The 22,773-nt window shown below is 35.6% G+C and overlaps 1 protein-coding gene across 1 annotated transcript; it reads left to right on the plus strand.

The window, feature by feature from the left end:
- Window positions 1-757: 757 nt before the first annotated feature.
- On the plus strand, window positions 758-21,699 carry Nup160 (nuclear pore complex protein Nup160). Its single transcript, XM_090107656.1, has 27 exons — window positions 758-1,021; window positions 1,102-1,207; window positions 1,299-1,515; window positions 1,596-1,701; window positions 1,788-1,983; window positions 2,318-2,490; window positions 3,315-3,478; window positions 3,564-3,657; window positions 4,835-4,986; window positions 5,158-5,297; window positions 6,334-6,415; window positions 6,666-6,786; window positions 7,704-7,897; window positions 8,721-8,847; window positions 9,081-9,177; window positions 13,305-13,445; window positions 14,374-14,583; window positions 15,520-15,638; window positions 15,904-16,076; window positions 16,842-16,937; window positions 17,030-17,162; window positions 17,425-17,586; window positions 18,269-18,432; window positions 19,385-19,466; window positions 19,557-19,690; window positions 20,947-21,147; window positions 21,556-21,699. Exons 1-27 carry the CDS (start codon window positions 928-930, stop codon window positions 21,658-21,660), a joined length of 3,783 nt encoding a protein of 1,260 aa, XP_089963782.1. The 5' UTR covers window positions 758-927; the 3' UTR covers window positions 21,661-21,699.
- Window positions 21,700-22,773: the final 1,074 nt, after the last annotated feature.

The following is a 22,773-nucleotide window of genomic DNA, read 5'->3' on the forward strand; positions in this document are numbered from 1 at the left end:
AAAAAGTTTGAGACGATGTAATAAAGGTTTCACTTTAATAAATAATATTAATATTTTTTTTTATTTAATTTTATCCATTCTTCTATCAAAATCTTCAAAATCAATTTAGCGGTTCAGAAAATATATCGTAACATTACACACTTTACATTTACACTATAATTCGCATTCATAATATTAGAAAGTGTATCATACAAAACACACCACAAATTTATTTATAATACATTTTTAAAACAGTTTTAATTTTAAAGTTAAATATATAATTTGTTAAAATATATTCTTCTAGTAAACTTTATATCGAGTACAGCGTTGGTCAGGTCACATAACTACGATCACGTGGCGGCTGTGAGGCGCGCGAGCGAGCCTTCGCGTGTCCCCCTCCCACCTCCCCTTCACACCCGCGATGCTAAATTTATTTTCATAAAAATAAGTATAACAATCGACTTACTGATGAAATGTGATACTGGATTTCAATTTTGTGTATTTTCTAGTATCGTTTTTGCATGATAGAACTGCACATTTTACCATGTATAATCGTTCGCACCTTGGTTATTCGCACTCTATAGATAGTATATATACTCTAAGGCAAGTAGCGACTCGTATATTTTGTAGGTTGCTTGTAGGTTGCAATAAGGTTGCAATACAAACGGAAAGTGAATGTAGGTCATTATTCTATAGATAATCAAAATGTCATGTCAGTTGTCACTTGGCATCTCGCTTGGCATCTTTGATTGTCATTAAATTGTCATTCACCATTTTTAAAATCTACTGTTTTCAATTTCATGTGTGTTGTTCGGTTTCGGTTATTTTATGCATAACCGGTGATTTTTGTCTGATTATAACGTTTTATTTCCTTAATACTTATAAAATCACATTTGTTATTCATTCACCGTCAAAGTTATCTAGGTCTAAAATTATATATCTGTTAAAATGGAGTTTGCAGATGCGATACCGGTAACATTCAAAGAAATAACTCCAAACCATAATCTACTCGAAAAATGGAAAGAAATTGTTCTTAATACAGGTTTGTTTTTTTAATTATGGTTCATCGGGAGTGTATTTTATCTTTTGTTAATATTATTGTAACCTCTTCATTGCCCACAGGTGGTACTCATAGTACCCTACAAGATATAAAGTTACCACATAAAGCTGGTGGTTATTGGTACAAGGACTCTGATAAAGCTAGTACTCGGAATAGATTTATTTACTGGTATGATTTTACTTCAAATAAGTAATAAATTTCTTTCTTCTTCCCCAGTGATTAAGACAGATCAAGACATGATTTTTTATTTTTATTATAGGCAAACTACATCAGATTCCATAGAATTTACAGAAGCCTCATTGGATGTTAATGTGTCAGCATGTAATTTAAGATGTAAAGTTGCTCCTGTGACTCCACCGTTGAATAATATAACTTTCTATGAAAGAACTTCATCTCAACAAATTGTAATTTTGGCTGCCACAGTATCATCAGTTCATAGATTAATATTTCCCCATCCTGAGAGCTTGGATAGAAAGGTGATAAGAATATAACTAAATTATTTACTATTTAAATAGCTATTGTGTGAAATATATTAAAGTTATATTTTTTATTTCAGTCTACTTTTGGATCCCTAAGCAATACAACCACTTCAATATTTTACGACACAAGTGCTGTTAATAATCCAAATAATTATTATATTCTCAATCAGTATTCTATTTCTAGTGAGTACAATCTTTATTTATATTTTGAGCAAATTAATTAAAAATGCTAAAGCAAAATTATTAATACTAATAAAAATGACTTTTAGATACGGGTGTAGCTCATTCCTGTGCATCCATATTAAGAGACAATGGCGAGGCAGTTTTTGCTTTGGCATTTGGTTATGGGGGAGAAGGGGGCTTGTTACTTGTGAAGCTGCCAGTAACAGGTGCAGCTGTCACCACTGTTTTGAAGAGAGAATCAAATGTACCGAGATTTCTTTCTGGACTTACTGGTGCTTTAAGGTACTAAATTGTTTTAATAGCATCTATAAATATTATAAGGATTTATCCACTACTAGCTGTGCTCCACGGTTTTACCCGCAGTGCTCTGCTCCTGTTGGCCTCGAGATGATATATTGAGCCTTCCTCGATAAATGGGCTATTTAACACCGAAAGAATTATTCAAATCTGACCACAAGTTCCACAGATTAGCGTGTTAAAACAAATAAACTCATCAGCTTTATAATATTAGTATAGATTCAAATTTGGTTACTAAAATAATTGTGTTTGTAAATATAATACTATTAAAAGTGTTGTAAAAAATTTCTCATAAAGCCTGTGTTATTATTTATTATAGAGGGAAAACTAACACAGATGGTGTAGAGACTTATGGAGTTGTGCTCACAAATGGACTAGCAATAGTAATATGCGGAGATACATGTTTGCGAGCTTGGCATTTTGATGAGGGTGGAGCCCCAATTTCGGTGTCTGCTCCTCTATCACAGACATTGGCTAAACCAAAGCCACCACGTAAGTCAATTGTATAAATAAAAAAAAGTTTGGAAAATCCAAAAGTGCACGCCTCATAATTTTTTTTAATAATTATTTATTAATTATTATTTTTGTTTATTTAATAACAATTAAACCACATCGAATCAGACCCTGAAAAATGAAAGGGTTCTATTCCTGAGCATACTCAAGCGTAAGAGAAAAAAAAAGACTCGATTAGTAAAGTATTTCGGTCGCTATCGTGTTAACAAGAAAATCCTCCGCACATACAACCGGACATCCAAGACAGAACTTTTTTAAACTGTTTTTTAACTAGTTTAAATAACAAAAATGACATCAAAAATATCATGAATGTTAAAAATAGTGTTTTTTCTTAATATGTGTGTGTATGTTATATGTGTGTATATTATCTTACAAGTGCAATGTATGATACATAAAGACATTTTAAGTTTGAAAAATCAGATGTTTTGCGCGAAGTGACAGTAGTACCCACCTCAACGCTTCGCTTATGAGGCGTGCAAAAACTTGATTCATATTTATTGATAACTAGCGGTTCGCCCTGGCTTCGCTCATGGTACATATTTACGTTTTCTCTACATAAGAACCATCCTCATACTTCAAGGTATATAATAAATAAGAATTTATCGAAATCGGTCCACCCGTTCACGCGTGATGCCTGCTACCAATGAAAATGGGTTTCATTTTTATATATACTTATAGATATGATTGTTACTATGCGTAAAAGTAAAAAACAAATGTGAACACATTTAAGTAATATTATTTATTTTTGTATTAAAAAATAATATTTTTCTCTCTATTATATATTATGTGATTTCCCATTGTAGCACATGGCCATATGCTTCAAAGTACAATTGGCTTAGATGGAAGCACAATATTAGTAGCATACTTATCATTCCCAAATGAGTCTGAATTCATTGTTATGAAGATGCATGATGCAGGAGCTGCAGGTGTTAAATTTTCACAAATTTGTCACATTTTTGGGCCCCAGGTACTTTTTAGATATTGTAATTGATCTTGCTTCTAACGATAGAAATAGTCATATTAATATATCATTTACATTTGAATAATTTCAGTTGGACCTCCTTGATTATACTATTGGTTATGGTGACAACAGTCATGTAATTTGGGCATTGTGGTCACAACCAGATGGGGATGCTGTGATAACAAGTAAGTAAAATGTTACATAGATTTGATTTCATTCTGCAATGCCAAGTATAACCTTCAATTATTGTACTTAGATTTCTTGGGAACATAAAAAAAAAACTTTGTTAATGGTAGTTTTAAGTTCATAATAAATTGTTATTATTTAAAATTTTTTTTCATGTGTTGAATGTTTCACATACATTATCATATTGCCTCAAATCAGAGGCGGCTCGTGATAAAATTTTATGGGTGTTCACTTGAAATAAAACACTGAAAATACATGGTGTAAAGCAGTACATTTATCAAAAAAATTACTTATAAAGGAAATACATACGTCTTTCTTTTTGGTGTGCAAAAATATATATAACTTAAAGCGACAAGACATTCGTAAATGTCTGTTGTTGCTTTCATCACAACCACACAACCACGGTGTTTTCACATATTGTTCAGATTTAAACACACGCGTATATGTTTTCGTTTTTGTCGTACATTTTTGCGTAAGATCAAGTTCAGGCCGTGGCGGTCCCTTAGCTTTACATTCAAGCCGAATTTGTAACGTTTTATCACACTTTTTAATGAACGCCACATTATAATTATTGTTCATTTTAACACTCACAAGTAATACTGATAACTACAGGCTATTTCAACACGTATTTTATAATTTTAATTAGAAAATTGCATGAATCGCGCGCGTGCATTGAAGTTGACTCGAGAGTCGAGTGTTTGTTTATATTATAGACGTGGCAACTGGCAACGTCGCAATCGCTGTCCTGCAGGGCGGTAAAAACGAACCGGCAACGTTTGCGGGTGCGGCGCTCCGAATTTTGCTACTTTTCCATAGAAAATCTTTTGTTTCACGCGCAGGGCTCTGGCAAAACCCTCTCTTTCACTCCTATTGGATTTCGTATTAGGAAATGTACTAAATCTTTTTTCATTGGAGCGCAATCGTGAGCGCTCCGCTTCGCGCGTTACATAATACAGTAGGTATTATACAGGTGTATGGGATGATGGAATGATGGATATATTCATGGGTATTAACAGTAGTTTTAAAGATTACGATTGATTTTAAATAGTAATAATTAATGTTAATAATTAAATTAAGGAGTATGATTTTATTATAATTATTTATGGGAGTTCACTGCACCAGCGCTCCTTAGGGCGAGCCGCCTCTGCCTCAAATATATGCATTTTATTTTCACAGGTAGCGCCATAGGTCCCGAAGTATCATGGCGTGCAGTAGCAACCAAAGAGCCCCTGTCTCCTCTACCCCAATTATCATCACACCAACAATATCGCGATCGCTTGTTGGCCCCTGGTCTATTCCCTTCTTGTGTTATTAAGAAGGCACTTGTGGTAAGTGTTTCGTCTAGTATTTCTGCATGAACGAAAACATTCGCCTTATTTTCTACTAATTAAATGTTTAAAATTATTTGTATTAAATTAACAATAACGAACTAGAATAAGTCTTTTAGGAACCTTAATTCAATAAAAAAGGTATTATTTATTTTTCGTACTGTATACCAGATCTATCGCCGCACATGGGGTGGCAATGAGCAAGTGATCGAGACAGATTTGGGTGAAGCTTGTGTGAACGCAGTGCAAGCGCGTCTACGCAATCTCACCGCGAGAGCCGCGGCACCGGACCACTCACATCTCTTGCATAAGTACGTAATTATAGGTAAACCAGAATCTGATGGCAATTAGGGAAATCAAAATTTTGAGTGTGCAACCCTGGGGAAAATGGACTGAACGATCTTGATACTGCTTATTTTTTATTTTGTCCTCAATATCATTACTCACATTACATAAGTGGACAATACTGTACTTAGTAATGAGATATCCACATACATATCCATATACATGTATAATATACAATTATACAAATTACTTTTACACAGGTAATACATATTATTATTTACACATACCTATATTTGTATATTCATTACCAGTATGCCATGTGAAAATATCGATATAATGATATTGTAGATCAAAATTTTTTATAAAATAAAATAAAATTATGTTTATTTTCGTAAGTATTAACAGACACACATTATAAAATTGACTTGGACAGCTTGGACTTGACGAATAGCCGTATTGGAAACTCCTGTAATAAGTTTTCATAAAATTATATTCTAATCAACAAACAATATTATAGTTACCTACATATTATAATATTTTTTAATTTATATTATCAAAACGGGTAAGTCCAATTTACCAATAAAATCTTCAAAATTGAAAATTGTGATGTGTTTGACCCTTCTTCATCGAATGTTTTTCTATACACATTATAAACAACACCTCTTGCTTGTGATCGCAGCGGCTTTTTCGACAATTTCGAAGATTTTTTAGACAAAATCCTAAAAATTATTCATCAACTGCAAAAAAGACAAATAATTTGACATCCAATTTGATAGTTGTCAAATAAGTTGCCACATAAAAATCTTTTATTTCTTAAATATAAATATGCTATCAGATTCTGGTAGACCTATAGCTATTGTTTGTTTCTTTTATTTGTTTTGTAGGTTCTTTTAACATAAAATAACATAAATTTTATCATAAAAATAGGGTGGTTTTGGATTTGATAAATTTTGATATTAGCCTCAATGCAAGATGCCAGTTGTAATAATATGAATGATAACCTGCAAAAATTTAGTAATCACAATGATAAATTTATTTATTCTATTTTTTGTTTTAATATAGATGTTGGTCAGACCTCTACAGTTGGTGTATGCAGTATATGGAGGGGTTGCAAAAGCCATTAGGTTTAATGGTTACTAAACATGTAAGTTAAAATTAGGAATCTAAAAAGAAACACCTCTATTTCATTACATGTTCTAAAGTTTAAAATTTATTAAGTATGGTGCAGTTCTGTTAAGTAGAATAAAACTTGGGTTGTAAATTACTATAATTTTTCTATAAATTTCAGATATACCACTAAAAAATTTAATTAAATAGGTTGTTTATCCTTTGAATTTTATTAACTTACAAACTGTTAACAATGTTTATGCTAAGGTTTAAATGTATTTTATTAGAATAGCGAAAGTGAGAATGGCTGGTGGTGTGCGGTAGTGCGCCGTTCGGGAGTGTCGCTGGTGCGAGAGCTCGAGCCATTGGAACGGATGATGCTCTCTCCAGATATATCCATACCTGATGGTAGGTTATTTGGGCATACAGGGTGTAATCGTTAAGTGTGCACAGGTGATTATTCCGTAACTATTACAGATATCAAAAAACTTTAAACTGATATCGAAAGTATATTTCTCGTTTTATTTAAAAAAAAAATATTATGGCCATTTTACTCATTAGGCTAAGTACTTTCGATGTCAGTTTAAAGTTTTTTGATATCTGCAATAGTTTCGGAATAATCGCTTGTGCACACTTAACGATTACACCCTGTATATGTAAATATACATAGTTATGTAGATAGAAAAGTAATAAAAAAATTAAATGATTGAAATGGGATAAAATTGTAGTAATAGAAGTTGTACAGGATGTTGAACATGTAGTCTGTTTATGTTGGAATGGTGTCTTTTTATTGTGACACTATTAAGTTTATTATATGTAACTCCTTATATCCTCCTCCTTTTATCAGCAACTAACGAGTTGCACATTTTTCCGATTTTTGTACGTGTTTGTTTTTTACGATTTGTTTTTAGTTTTTACTGATTTATATGTCGTTTTTCGTGTCGATTACAATTAATTCCCCTTCTTTCTAATACACAACTATTGTACATATTTGTACATTGTAAAATCCATACTAATATTATAAATGCGAAAGTAACTCTGTCTGTCCGTCTGTTACTCAATCACGCCTTAACTACTGAACCAATTTGCATGAGATTTGGTATAGAGATATTTTGATATCCGAGAAAGGACATAGGCTATTTTTTATCCCGGGAAATAGGATAGGTTTTATCTCGGAAATCCCACGGGAACGGGAACTATGCGGGTTTTCTTTGAAAACGCGGGCGAAGCCGCGGGTGGAAAGCTAGTTATGTTATAATTTAGAGCTAGGCGAACGCAAGCTACACAATAATAATTGATTGAATTATATTGGTGTTATAATGTAGAGGTAGGCGAGTGCGAGCTGTCAGCGGACGCGATGCGCGTGGTGGCGGCGGGCGCGCGGTGGGAGCGGGCCGGCGGCGCGGCGGGCGCGGCCGAGCTCGAGCGGCGCCTGTTCGCGTGCGCCGCGCCGCAGCACCGCCTGCTGCCGCGCCTGCTGCACCTGCTGCTCGCCGCCGCGCCCACCGACCCCGCGCCGGTATGTCAACAACAAAACGCATGGACATCCACACACATCAAGGCATCGATGCTCAAACACACATTGAAACGCGGACACACACACACATATCGCGAAATATATAGGGTGTAATCGTTAAGTGTGCACAGACGATTATTCCGTAACTATTATAAATATCAAAAAACTTTAAACTGATATTGAAACTTATACCTAATGGACGGACGGACGGACTAACGGACTTATACCTAATGAGTAAAATGGCCATAATAAATTTTTGAAGTGAAACTTCTTTATTGGGGTTGGAAAAATTTAGTGTAACATTTTTTCGTTACGCGTGACATTTTTCCGTTACGCGCCATCCTTTCCTTATCCCTACCACGCGTGATTCGACGTATTTCTGTAAAGTTGCTTATAGTAAATTATTTTTTGAAAAATAAGGTCATAAAGAAGTTTCACTTCTTATGTGTGTACACTACTACTCGCACATATTTTTTTAATTCTCTCTCATTAGGTTAAGTACTTTCGATATCAGTGTAAAGTTTTTTTGATAACTGCAATAGTTAGGGAATAATTGCTTGTGCACACTTAACGATTACACCCTGTATATCGACACACAAGATCGGGGTCGAGCGTTTCTCTATTGTTCATAAAAAACATAACAAAATCGACTCGCACGTGCAAAACGTAAAAGCAACACGCATGCAAAGAAGAGTGCATTTACACATGCTCTGCGTGCATATTAACGTAACTTTAAAACTTCATACAGATTTTTTACGATCCACCTTTATTGTACAAATAAAATTGTTTATTTTTGCATGTTTCTAATAAATGGAAATATTTTCAGAGCTTAACACCACAGCAAGTTGATGAACTGACTTCAATTTTGGAGCCTATTAAAGATTTACAAAATGCCGTCTTGGAGTTGAATGATGCTCTAAGATTAGATGTACCTGAAATTGATACTTCGAAAAGTAAGTTATTGTTGCACGTTTGAAAGTTACACACAAGAAAAAAAATTTTGAATTTTTACTGCAATGCCAAGTATAGCCTTTAATTGTGCTTAGATCGGATTCTTGGGAACATAAAAAAACATGTTTAAGTTCATAATAAATTGTTTGTTTTTTTTTTTCACATGTTGAATGTTTTATATACATTGCCGTATTACCTCAAAAACATGCATATTTTATTTCTTCAATCATTTTAGGCGATGATGAAGATACAAGCGAATACGACAATTTATTTGCAAGTGATCTTGGAGTATCTATTGTGACTGAAGCTATTCGACAAATGGCTGAAATGAGGTAAGTACATGATCCTAGTACACATTACGATCAAGATATCGAGACAGGAACAGCGGTATACTGAACAAGATTATTTTGAGACTGGACTGTCCCTATAAGAATTTAGTGTGAATATTCCGTTCTCTGGTTGATTTTATTAAAACTAACAGGGAATTAAGTTAACAAATGTTGAAATGTAAATGTCGAATACACATACTTTAAATTGACAAAGCTTTTCTTATTGTTTAACTAGCTGCGCCCCGCGGTTTCACCCGCGTGGCTCCGCTCCTGTTGGTCTTATAGCGCGATGATAATATCATCGCGCTTTAGGCTATATATGTATATATAGCCTATAGCAGCCTCGATAAATGGGCTATTTTTTTTAAATCGGACCAGTAGTTCCTGAGATTAGCGCGTTCAAACAAACTCTTCAGCTTTATAATATTATTATAGAAAGTATAGATAGATGAGCATAATATTACAAATTATAAAATAACCATTGAATCAGAAATTTAGAACGGAACGTGTTATCTATTTACGGTCAATGGTTATTTCATTCCAATCAATCTGCATAGCAAATTTTATTCAAAACGACTGTGTAGATTTTGCGTGAAATTGCAACAATCACATTCATATCCATTCACTATTAAATATTGTAAACAATATATTTACTTTAATATTATAAAGTTCTATCTTCTTATATATAAAAATGAATCACAAAATGTGTTGGTAAGCGCATAACTCGAGAACGGCTGAACCGATTTCGATAATTTTTTTTTTATTATATTCCTTGAAGTACGAGGATGGTTTTTATGTAGAGAAAACATACAGTTCATAATACTAAATATGTACCACGGGCGAAGCCGGGGCGGACCGCTAGTAATATAATGAAATAATCGGATAAGGATCGAATTCTTTATTAAATTTTAAAGGGTACATATATTCCGTAGTAAACTGTTATAAAGCATGTCCTGATTGAAAAGAGTTTTCCAAGCCTACTTATCTAGTAGTTATTCAATAAATATATTTAAAATTAAAACAATTAATCGCAAAAATATCAAACATTGTTGTTTATAAATATTTCCCCTAAAGTATTGTGAATGTAACAATATGTGAATGTAGCTTGAATATAAACAAAGAAATGATCGATATATCGAATAATCGATTGATCGATTGATTGATTGAATGATTGATTGATTGATTGATCGATTGATCGATCGACTGATCGATTGATTGATCGAATGATTGATTGATCGATTGATAGATTGATGGATTGATCGAATAATCGATTGATTGAATGATCGATTGATCGATTGATTGATCGATTGATCGATATATAGATTGATCGATTTATCGATTATTGATTGATTGATTGAATTGATTGATCGATTGATTGATTGATTGATCGATTGATTGATTGAATGATCGATTGATCGATTGAATGATCGATTGATCGATTGATTGATCGATTGATCGATTGATAGATCGATATATCGATTGATCGATTATTGATTGATCGATTGATCGATTATTGATTGATTGATAGAATTGATTGATTGATTGATTGAATGATCGATCGATATATCGATAGATCAATTATTGATTGATCGATCGATTGATTGATTGATTGATTGAATGATCGATTGATCGATATATCGATTGATCGATTGATCAATTATTGATTGATCGATTCTTGATTGATTGATCGATTGATCGATCGATATATCAATTGATTGATTGATTCAATGATCGATTGATTGATCGATTGATTGATTGAATGATCGATTGATCGTATTGATTGATTGATTTGATTGATCGATCGATTATTGATAGATCCATTATTGATTGATTGATCGATTGATCGATCGATACATCGATTGATCGATTGATTGATTGATTGATTGATCCATTATTGATTGATTGATCGATTGATCGATCGATACATCGATTGATCGATTAATTGATTGATTGATTGATTGATTGGCTATATAATATCACGCTACGACTAACAGGAGAGGAGCCACGGGGGTGATACCGCGCGGAGCGGCTAGTATTTTGATAAAACTCGTAGGGTTCAGCCTGCGCTTGCAATGTAAGCGGAAAAAATGTAACTATTTACGACATCACATTAGAAACCTCAAAAATAACAGTACTTCTCCACTATTTAATGGATGTTATTAGACATATAAACCTTCCTCTTGAATCACTCTATCTATTAAAAAAAACCGCATCAAAATCCGTTGCGTAGTTTCAAAGATTTAAGCGTACAAAGGGACATAGGGACAGAGAAAGCGACTTTGTTTTATACTATGTAGTGATAAGAGAAGTATTAAACAATAAGAAAAGCTGTTATTGTTAACACTGATTAATAATATATATGTAATTAGCGTATCGCGATACACACCAACCATGATATATCATAAAACATATCGTAATGTATCAGATACATACTGATATATTTTATGATACCGATACAAAGTTTGTTTTGCTTTATTTATATTCTATAGGTATAGGTACAGTACGATTCACGAAAGATCATCACAAATGGCTGCCGTGCACGCATGAAGAAAATAATTTTTGGTTTTGCATAACCAACGTTTACCAGTGGCGTGCCTAGGGTGTAAGGACTGGGCAAGCCCAAAGTTTTCAAAGTTTTTGCTGGGTACCCTTTTCTTGAATTAGAAACCTTCCTAAGGTACCTATACTGTGTAATTACCGAATCAAATCTTCTAAATTTTCACGCGCGCCCGCTAACAGTTGAGTCAAACGTTTATCATTAAAATCGATAAATTATATTAAACTGTATGACATTATATTATTAATAAAATTGAACAGATCATTTATCTTCTTATATATAAAAATGAATCGCAAAATGTGTTGGTAAGTGCATAACTCGAGAACGGCTGAACCGATTTCGATAATTTTTTTTTTTTATTATATTCCTTGAAGTACGAGGATGGTTTTTATGTAGAGAAAACGTAGATATGTACCACGGGCGAAGCCGGGGCGGACCGCTAGTATTCTAATAATTCAAAACGGCGATCTTCTGAAGGAAAGATTTTATAACATCGGAATCGGAATCGGAATCGGAATCGGAAGGAAGTAGGTGATTGTTTTAGAATTCAATTACCTAACAACTTAATTCGTAAACATATTTTAATTAAAATTTCGTTTAAGTATGTGACTTACTAGCTGTTTGGGTAATGCAAAAATCGGGAGTTGGTTTTTATGAAGAAATTAATTGATGTTTTTCAGTAAAGTTTAATGATTTTACCTTTCCCCCGCTGAGCACAAAGCAAACCATCACAATTTACAACACAATCTGCTGTCGCGACACTCATTTTATCACAAAATTCGAAAAACATAACCTAAATTACACCGATATAATCACCCGCTCAAACAAACTATACCTAATAACAATAATATTCACGACGTTCGTTCGCGCAATCGTAACTATCTTCACACTGTTAAAGCCGGGCTTTATCGTGGCTTTATTCTCCATACAGATTGCTATAGAATTCTATAGCTAGGTATGTAGCTACTTAGACGAAATTTCATACGTTAGAAGAGATGTGCGCAAAGCCCGGTAAAAGCCCACGCGTGCAAGCGAAACAACTACATGTTATAATCCATCCAATTTAGATTGTAACGTCAAAATAAAAGGTACGACCTTATTCTGATAGGAAGAAGGATGAAATTAAAAAGTTTACTCGAATTCGTCATTGTTTTATGCTAGGCGTATTATATATTATATTGTAGGTGAGTTTTCATTGAATTTCGGAGCAAATTATGAATTGCTCATTGCACGCGAATATTCAAACGTGAATTTGGTTATTTTCCTATCTCGTAGCGAATTTCTAAGGCAAGCCAGGCTTTTCGGCTTGTATGAACGTACCGCCACTGACGTTTACAACATTACACAAATTATTTAACCAACATAAAAATATTACTTTGTCTTAAGTCTTTTCTTCATGAGTGTACGTGCGTAGACGGCCGCCATTTGTGGTCATCTTTCGTGAATCGTACTGTACCTATACCTATAGAATATAAAAAAGCAAAACTATCATAGTAAAGCGTACTGTTACTATAATAAACGTGTTCAATAATTAATTTAATTCCGTATAAAAATGTGAAGTGAATGTTGTCAGGTGTCGCGTGGTGCGCGGCGCGCTGGCGGCGCTGGGCGCGGTGCGCGGCGCGGGCGGCGTGCCCGGCGCGGGGCACTGCGCCGTGCACTGGCAGGCGTACCGCGCGCTGCTGTGGCTGAGGGCCGCCGTGCTGCAACACAAGTATGCTTTTTAACGTGACAACGTCTTATAATTCGATAGAGCCGGCTGCACGCACGAAAAAACATGACTCATGCGGCGTTACCTCGCTCTGAGGCGTTCATGTAAGGCTTGAAGTGCGAGCGAGAGTGCGGAACGAGCGACAAAGAAGCACAATCGAACGCTGTCACGTTCAACTATCGTCAGTCAACCGAGTTTACAGACAACCAATCTTTTTTTTATATTTTTAAAGTGAAACTTTTATTACATCGTCTCAAACTTTTTGGTCTGTGTAGCGCATGTCGCGTGACGGTCGGCTGCCGAGTAGGTATAAAGCAGTGTTCGGAAAGTTTCACTTTTACCGTGGTTTCATAAAACCACACAACATTTTTTTTGTACAAAGTACAAGTAGGGAAGCGGTTGACTACTATCTCGCCTGATGGTAAGCTAATAAATCGCCTAAGATGGACTGCGCTTCCCGTAGTAGGTACCCATTCACTGTTCCCTTGCGGTTGTGCTGCTTGTTTGATAATTTGAATGCAATTTTACATACTGTGTGATGTAAAAAAAATTAGTAGTTAAGTTTATTTTGTTTTTGAAGTGAAACTTCTTTATCAGGATTGGAAAAAATTTAGTGTAACATTTTTTCGTTACGCGTGACATTATTCCGTTACGCGCCATCTTTTTCTTATCCCTACCACGCGTGATTCGACGTATTTCTGTAAAGTTGCAAATTATTTATACGTTGTAAATTATTTTTTGAAAAATAAGGTCATAAAGAAGTTTCACTTCTTACGTGTGTATACTAGTACACGCACACATTTTTTAACGTACAGTATTGTGTTTATTAAGCTTGCCATTTGTTTATCATCCATGTTGTTTAAATAAACGTATTTATTATCTGTAGCGTAACTCACAAAAAATACATAACTAATTAGATAAATAAACACAGTTCATCGGGCTCATCGGAGACGTTCCGGCTGGCGCTGAGCGCGCTAGGCGGGTCCGTGGTGGAGGCGGGCGCGGAGGGCGCGGGCGCAGTAGCGGCGTACGTGGCGGGCGCGGGCGGGGCGCGGGCTCGCGCGCACCTCGCCACCGCGCGCGCGCACACCGCCTGGCACCGCGCGCTGCCGCTGCTCGCGTACCACCTCGCGCATCAGCTGTATCCTTTATACGTGACTAGTTCGTAATTGAAGTGAAATATTCTGAGTTTGTAAGGATTCTTAATGTAATTAAGCCGAGGCGTCGTGCAATGTAGCGATCGTTAGGGTTTTAATGTGGGCTAAGGGCGCTTGTGCACTACAAGGAATTTTACTGTCCGGCATTCCGATTTTTTACGGTCAATCTAAATGTTAGCTGGTGCACTTAATGTAATTTTACTGTCTGACATTTCACTTTTCCCTATTCTGGATGGTTTTTTGTGTCTACGAGTCGCTGTAGATATAATTGTTTTCGAATGCCCACTTGCTTGGATTTTACTCTTTTTACAGCATATTCCAATTGAAAGCAAGCTCTTGTTTTACTTCCTTTTAACTGGCAATGTGATTTGAAAAGTCGGTATTGTTATTTTTATATACATTTACCATATATACAATGTATTATCTAAGTAAGAGTTGGTAAGTTAAAGGAATAGCTATAGCCCCTCGTCACCGATTAAAACAAATAAGTGAAACACGCATTTTAAATCTCTTATGGAACTTTACTTTTTATTATAACGAAGTAATATTATATTTCATCTTCTATATTTTTTACTCGTTTCTTGTAAAATGCAAAAACAATCATTTATGATAGCATTATACCGCCAAACATCCTTGAACTGTACCGCACTGATCCGAGTAAAGACTAACAGGTGCACAAGCCAATTCATCGGCTTTTTCATGCCAAACCGGACCGTAAAAAATCGGAATGCCGGACAGTAAAATTCCTTGTAGTACACAAGCGCCCTAAGGCATGCACAAACAGAAAAAATGCTAGTCAACAAAAATATAAAACATAATTACCAATCAAATTTCTTAGAATACAAGCGACTAAGATCACAGTACTAAATATAGATATATTTTATACATAAATAAACAATAATACTTAACATAAAAATCAGTTGGGCAGTGAGTGGTGGATTTGAATTCGGTTGGTGGTTGGCTTCTATCAACCAACCGCGACTCGTGCAGAACTACGTCAATATGTTGGAACCATGGTGCGAGTGGAACTCATGCTCACGTAAGTTATTACACTTATGGATATTATATTTTCATTTTTTTTCTTCCAGCTAGTTCTGTTTTCCTTATATTTTGCATACCATTAATTGAGTGAGTTTTAATTAATCAATTTTGAAATAATATACTAGAGTCAATTAAATGACAAAAAAATCACTAAAATATATAGACCCTTAGTGTTTTATATTTATCTGTACAACCTTAATCATTAAATAGGGCATAAAAAGAACTTGTATAAATTGAGCAAATTTTATTTGAATTTTTTACAGGTCAATTCATCCTTGGGTTATCGCTATTAGAGTTAGAGGACGCAGAGGGCGCATACACAGCATTCTGTCGCGCCGCAAAGGGCGTGAGCTCAGAACCGTTCCTGCGGCAGCTCGTGGCGGAACCGCGTGACCGATTAGCGCATCACCACGCGCTCGTGCTTTATTATATGAAAGTGAGTAATATTGACAAAATGGGTTTGGAACATACAAAGGGGTTTGAAACTTTTTGTATGGACGCTGGCATATCGACCCGCCGCCATTTTGATTTTTTTTCAAAATCGCGGCGCACGATTAAAGTGGTATGTATGGATAGAGGACACATAGACGAACAAAAAATGTCTCATAACATAGTACCCTAAAGCCTCACATTACCGAGATATTTGGAGGTAAATATTCACTTATGAGTACAACGACAAACACTAAAAATAGACTTATTACGTGTCTATATGCATAATATTATCTCCAAATAATCACTCCCAGGTAGATTATTATTATTAACAGTTTATTGGAAGAAAGTAGGTAGATTCATTACATAAAAACATACATACATTACATAAAAATGTAAGTAATGTAATGAATACCTACTTTCTTCCTGTAATAATAATAATCTACCTGGGAGTGATTATTTGGAGATAATATTATGCATATAGACACGTAATAAGTCAATTTTTAGTGTTTGTCGTTGTACTCATAAGTGAATATTTACCTCCAAATATCTCGGTAATGTGACGCTTTAGGGTACTATGTTATGAGACATTTTTTGTTCGTCTATGTGTCCTCTATCCATACATACCACTTTAATCGTGCGCCGCGATTTTGAAAAAAAATCAAAATGGCGGCGGGTTTGATATGCCAGAAAGTTTCAATGCCCTTATTATTCCGTATTTGTATAAGAAAATTAAAGTAGGTTTATTATAATTTCAATGTTTTGCTTTCAGGTAATTAAATTGTTCGAAATTCACGACGCCGGCGCATGTGTCGTGCGTTTAGCAGAAACAGCAATTTCGATCGCTGACAAAGATGATCCCAATTTGGTAAGTTGTCATTTTCAAATAATATTTTTAATTGCGAAATAAATTATAATAAATTGTATAAATATTGTAATATGTCGTTTTGTATTGTACAGGCGATGTTCCAATGGGTAGTATTCAAATGGCACCTATCGGGCGGGCGCACGGAGCGCGCGCTGAGCGCGGCGGCCGCCAACCCGGCGCCGCACGCACGACAAGCCGCCGCCGCCACGCTGCTCACTACACTTGGTATGTTGTATGCTATATTGTTGGCTTGTAAGCATGTATATTGTATTTATTAAGAACATTTTGCAAACCGAGTAAAAAACAGCATAAGAAAATAATATGCCAGTGTTATATTATTATAAAGATTTTATTATTTCTTTAATATGCCAGTGTAATTTTCAAAAATCATGCAATCGCTCTATTGTGACCGAAGATGACAAACAAACAAATACATTTGTGTTTTTAATTTAAGAAAGGAAAAATTTAGTAAGGTTACGTTTAACAGCGGAGCGCAAAGAACTGGGCGCGCTAGTACGGTGCAGTGCGCTGAGCGAGGAAGCGGAGAAAGCGGCGGCCGCGCGCGCCAAACTGCACGATGCGCATGCTGATAACCCATACTACGACTTCCTGTATGCGTTGAACGTGTCCCGCCATCATTATCGCAAAGGTAGGGGAGTTTAAATGAGTCGATACTTCCAAATGTATAGTGTATGTTTTGCTTAATATTATCTATATTTTTGTAGTGTATAGTAATATCTCCAGTCATTTTTTGCATAACATATTAGATCGCTACTCTAACAAACCACCATAGTAGATGAAATTTGGATTATAGTTTTTATCAATACCTTTCCTCACGTTCACACAATATTATAAAAGCACTTACATAATTACGCAATAGACCATAATCATATTATTTGTTTATTACTTCCACATTATGTTGGCGTTAATGGTTGTACAGTTTACGTATTACTTCAATAGTGGACTGTATATAGGTCGCGCTTAATGCTGCTAATAATGCTATGACATGGGACAACTGGTCACTTTAATTACTGCTAATAATTATATATACGATTTACGCGGATTCTTTTGGAAGGAGTTTTGTAATCCATACTAATATTATTAATGCGAAAGTAACTCTGTCTGTATGTTACTCAATCACGCCTAAACTACTGAACCAATTTGCATGAAATTTGGTATGGAGATATTTTGATACCCGAGAAAGGACATAGGCTACCTTTTATTGCGAAATATGTACCACGGGCGAAGCCGGGGCGGACCTCTAGTACATAAAATGTGATCTCAGAATCACATGTGTAGCACAGAACTCAATATAAATGTTGTATACCCAGCGGCCGCGGTAATGTACGAGCGCGCGGCGCGGTGCGGCGCAGAGCGCGGCGGGTCCCCGCTGCGGCGCCGCTACCTCGCCGCGGCGCTCACGTGCCTGCGCCTCGCCAGACCGGAGCACGCCTTCCTTGCACGACCCACCGCGCCCAACCTAGCTGCCACACAGGTAAAGATTGTCTAATCTAAAAATGAACGCCCCTCCACTGTGTTTACGCTCACATTCAAAGTACGTGTATAGACGCAATACACACAAATTGGTCTGCCTCATTGGTCGTTCAGTCCTCCAGTCCCGTCCATGCCCGAACGACAGGACCAGTTGGCCAACTAGTGCATAAATGACGCGATGCACGACAGAACGGACTTGTCATTCCGTACATAGCGCGCTCTCCCCGCCATACAATGCTAGGCACCTGAACTGATCGCCCGATTAGTTGACAAATCAGTGCGCGAGTGTCAAAGTTTGCAGTAGAATCGACGCGCGCACACATATAAAGTGGTTCAATAATGATTTGTCCTCACACATTGAAACAATTAAGTTTAGTGGAGGGGCGTTCATTTTTAGATTAGACAATCTATATATTTGTGTATCTATACTAATATTATAAAGCTGAAGAGTTTGTTTGAACGCGCTAATCTAGGGAACTACTGGTCCGATTTAAAAAATTCTTTCGGTGTTAGAAAGCTCATTTATCGAGGAAGGTTATAGGCTATACTATATCATCAGGCTACGACCAACAGGAGCGAAGCCACGGGGGTGAAACCGCGCGGAGCGGCTAGTCAATGATAAATATTCAAGTATACCTGTATTGATTGGGTGTCTGCGTTTTCGTTGTAATATTATGTAATTAATTCCTCTTGTTCCACTTGTTAATTCTTAACTAATTTCTAATAAATAATCATGTTCAGGAACATCGCGAATTGTATCTGTATTAGCATAATAAATATTGTGTATATAATGAATAATCATAATTATTTGCATCCGTAAAACGCTCTGCAATGCAATGCTCTACTTGATAACATTTCTTTTTTCTTTATGCGGTGCAATAAATAACTAAAACAACTACTGTGAAATTCAATTTAACTCGTCCTAAATATCCCGATCAACTTTTATTTTGCAGGTTATTGGTCCAGATGATTTAGCTGCTGAACTACGTAAAGAAGATCCAGAATCTCTAGATCCAGTTCAGAAAGCTTTACAAAGTAAGAAAAATAAATAGTACTTATCTGTAATATGATAATATCTGTTAACTGTTTATCTTTTTCATTTACGGATACATCTCTTTTTTTCAGGATCTGAAAATATCGATTTCGATCATTTGTACCCATACTTAAAAGACGCAGATCGAGAAACACTTTTAGCAGTTACAAAGAGGATAATTAGTACGGGTCAATTTTTACCGCGCTGGTTCCTACAACGATTTATGGTAATATAAAATTGCATTTGATTATTTATATGTTTTAGGTTCTTAATTCATACACGTTGGAATAAATTGATTCCCATTTTGAGCTAAGCTATTATAAGTTCTCAAAGCTGTTCTAGATGAAGAGTATTGAGATAGAGAGAGAAATGAGAAAAAAAAATGTGTGCGTGTACAGAAATACGTCAATCACGCGTGGTAGGGATAAAAACAAGATGGCGCGTAACGGAAAAATGTTACACAAATTTTTTTTCCAACCCCGATAAAGAAGTTTCACTTCAAAAATTAAAATATCTGTCTGTTTTTCTTTTTGTAATGATTATGAGCTGAAGAAAGCTGCGTATGGAGAGCGCGTTCCTGTGGTACGCGTAGTCGGAATACGCGGCTGTCCACGCGTACATAGGCTATGCGTACAGCTCCTGTATGGAGCGCCGCGAGTTAGTAATCATCCGCCATGGCATCGACATCTTCATTATTGAACCTCTCGTGTTCATCGTGTCTATTCATTTTAACGTCCAAATACTGTGAACCAGGGCGTGCGCGACCCCCTACCTATCAACATGCACGCTGTCCGTACACAGCTTTAGAAAAAATCTTAACCAAATAAATATTTCTCGGCTTACAAACTGGAATTGACAAACGCTTAAAACTATTGACAAGAAAAATTTGCAGTGTAGGTAATCCCTAATTTATTGAGCACATCATGCACAGTGAAACTACTTATATCAAGTTTTGATAATAAGATTTTGTTTATAGGTATCATCGAAATATTTATCATCGGCGAGCAGTTAGGTTAAATAATGTAACAGTGTGTCAAGTATAAATAAATCTTTCAGGACAATTTTCACACACGGCACGATCTGATCCCCTACCACACTCCGACACTCCATACAAAATTATCGTTTTGACAGTCACACTGTAGAGACTGCAAATGTGTGTGTTAACGCTTTATGGTTGGCACATTTGTGACGCGTAAAAAAAATCGCGTTTTTTTGATGAAATACATCCGTAAACAGCACAATATCTAACCATTTTCTACGAAAAACGATAATCACAAATCCAAAATAATAAAATTAAATTACTTTAAGTCGATTTGATTAATGTTGTCAATCTTCGTTGCGTATCGTCCCTGTAGAAAAATATGGACCATTTTTAGACTGATCGTGCGGAGTGAGGTAAGTGTTTAATTTTTCCGGGAGGCGGAGAGTGTCCGTTCTGTAGCGTTTAGCTACTATTATGTATTCTGTGGTATCACGTTGCAGGAGCTGGACGGGGCGGGCTGCGTGCGCACGCTGCTGCGCGGCGGGCGCGTGGTGGAGGCGGGCTCGGCGTGCTGCGGCGCGCTGCGCTCCGCACTGGTGGCGCTGCGGCCCGCCGCGCCGCCCGCCGCCGCGCCGCTCGCGCTCGCCGACCTGCTGCTGGCCGAGCTGCGCCGACACCAGCACCACCAGCCCTCCAGAGAGGTGACACACTCGTAGCAGCTTAGTTTATTGGTTTTGTTTAGCTTGAATATCAGTTAAAATAACAATTATTGTATGTATCAAAGTGTAAAACAACTTATCCATTACGCAAGCAGCAAGCGGTGAAAATACTAAAAATTATTAAATACTTAATTCATTATCCCACTTTCGTGAAAATGTCTTTCACATATCGCTACATGACGCTAAAGTGAAATGAGTGTAAATGCGCATAATGAAAATGTCACTCCAAATGTTATAAATTCTTAAAAATGGCGGTATTATGCTTATTTAATATGAACCGCAAGTACATAGGTGATAGTTTTTCTTAAACACGTGTCAACAGGCAATGAAATCTTTGCATTTGCATGCTCGTTTACTGATTTAAAAATTAAATCAATTTTATCTTTTCAGGTATATGAAGACTTACAAAAACTTGTTGATTCATACATTGAAATTGTTCAGCGTACCTCTGATGATATGAAAAGTGCGCAGCTTCAATACACAATTGTTAATTGAATATCGAATTACTCAAATAAAATAATTTGTATGTTTTAAGTTTTTATTTTCATCACATCACCCTTATTATTACTCCACAGCTAAAAACCCTTAAAATAAAAATATACCACACAATTTATAGAAATATTAAAATGATTGGCCGTTTATTTTGTTAAAACATATAAACATATGATTAGAATACATTGTTAGCTTTTTTGTAGTGATTCCATTATTATATAGCTTATAGTTTATACAATAAAATAGTTGATTGCCTTGAAAAAAAATCACTGATTATTTTTATTAATTGATGAATAAATCAATGACAAGAATAGAGAGCTAAGTATTGCTTTAATTATACTTAATTATATAAATTATACATTATTTATGATAACAAGTCAAGAAAATATTAAATATAATATTATTATGCACATGTTGTAACCATATCGTAGACTTGCTCACATCATGATATGGGCAAATCAATTTGACCAGTTCATTACATTTGTCTACATTTCACGATGGATTTATCGATTGGATAATAAAATCCAAATTTGACCTATTAAGTGGGCATTCGAAAACAATTATACCTACAGCGACTCGAAGACACAATTTCACAAAAAAACCATCCGAAATAGGGAAAAGTGAAATGTCGGACAGTAAAATTACGTATAGTGCACAAGCTAGTATGTATTTAGATTAATGGCGTGCCATACCGGACTGTAAAAAGTCGGAATGCCGGACAGTAAAATTCCTTGTAGTGCACAAACGCGCTAAAGTGTATACATATTTTTAATCACAGTTATGATTGCAAATTATTATACAATAATCAAGTATTTCTTTCTATTGTCTACATATACTTTTAAATAATATACATATTAAATACTGTTTGTTAAAGTACATATTTGTGTAGAAATTACATTGAAAGAAGGTTAAACATATGAATGATACTTTGTGGTTAGTTCTCTTACTTGAACACTTAATTAATAATAATTTACATTATTAACATCTATCAACAACAAAAATACACTACATTTGTAAGCATTTTGATCTATACGCTAAACATAAAAAAATAAACATTATGATCCAGCTTAATAAGTAATTGTTGTAATTGTCGTAAGTAATTGTTGATATTAATGG

The sequence above is a fragment of the Colias eurytheme genome, chromosome 12, assembly GCF_061535395.1.
Source record: "Colias eurytheme isolate Ceu_HAF_F1 chromosome 12, ilColEury1 Martin Lab GWU primary, whole genome shotgun sequence".
NCBI classification, from domain to species: domain Eukaryota; kingdom Metazoa; phylum Arthropoda; class Insecta; order Lepidoptera; family Pieridae; genus Colias; species Colias eurytheme.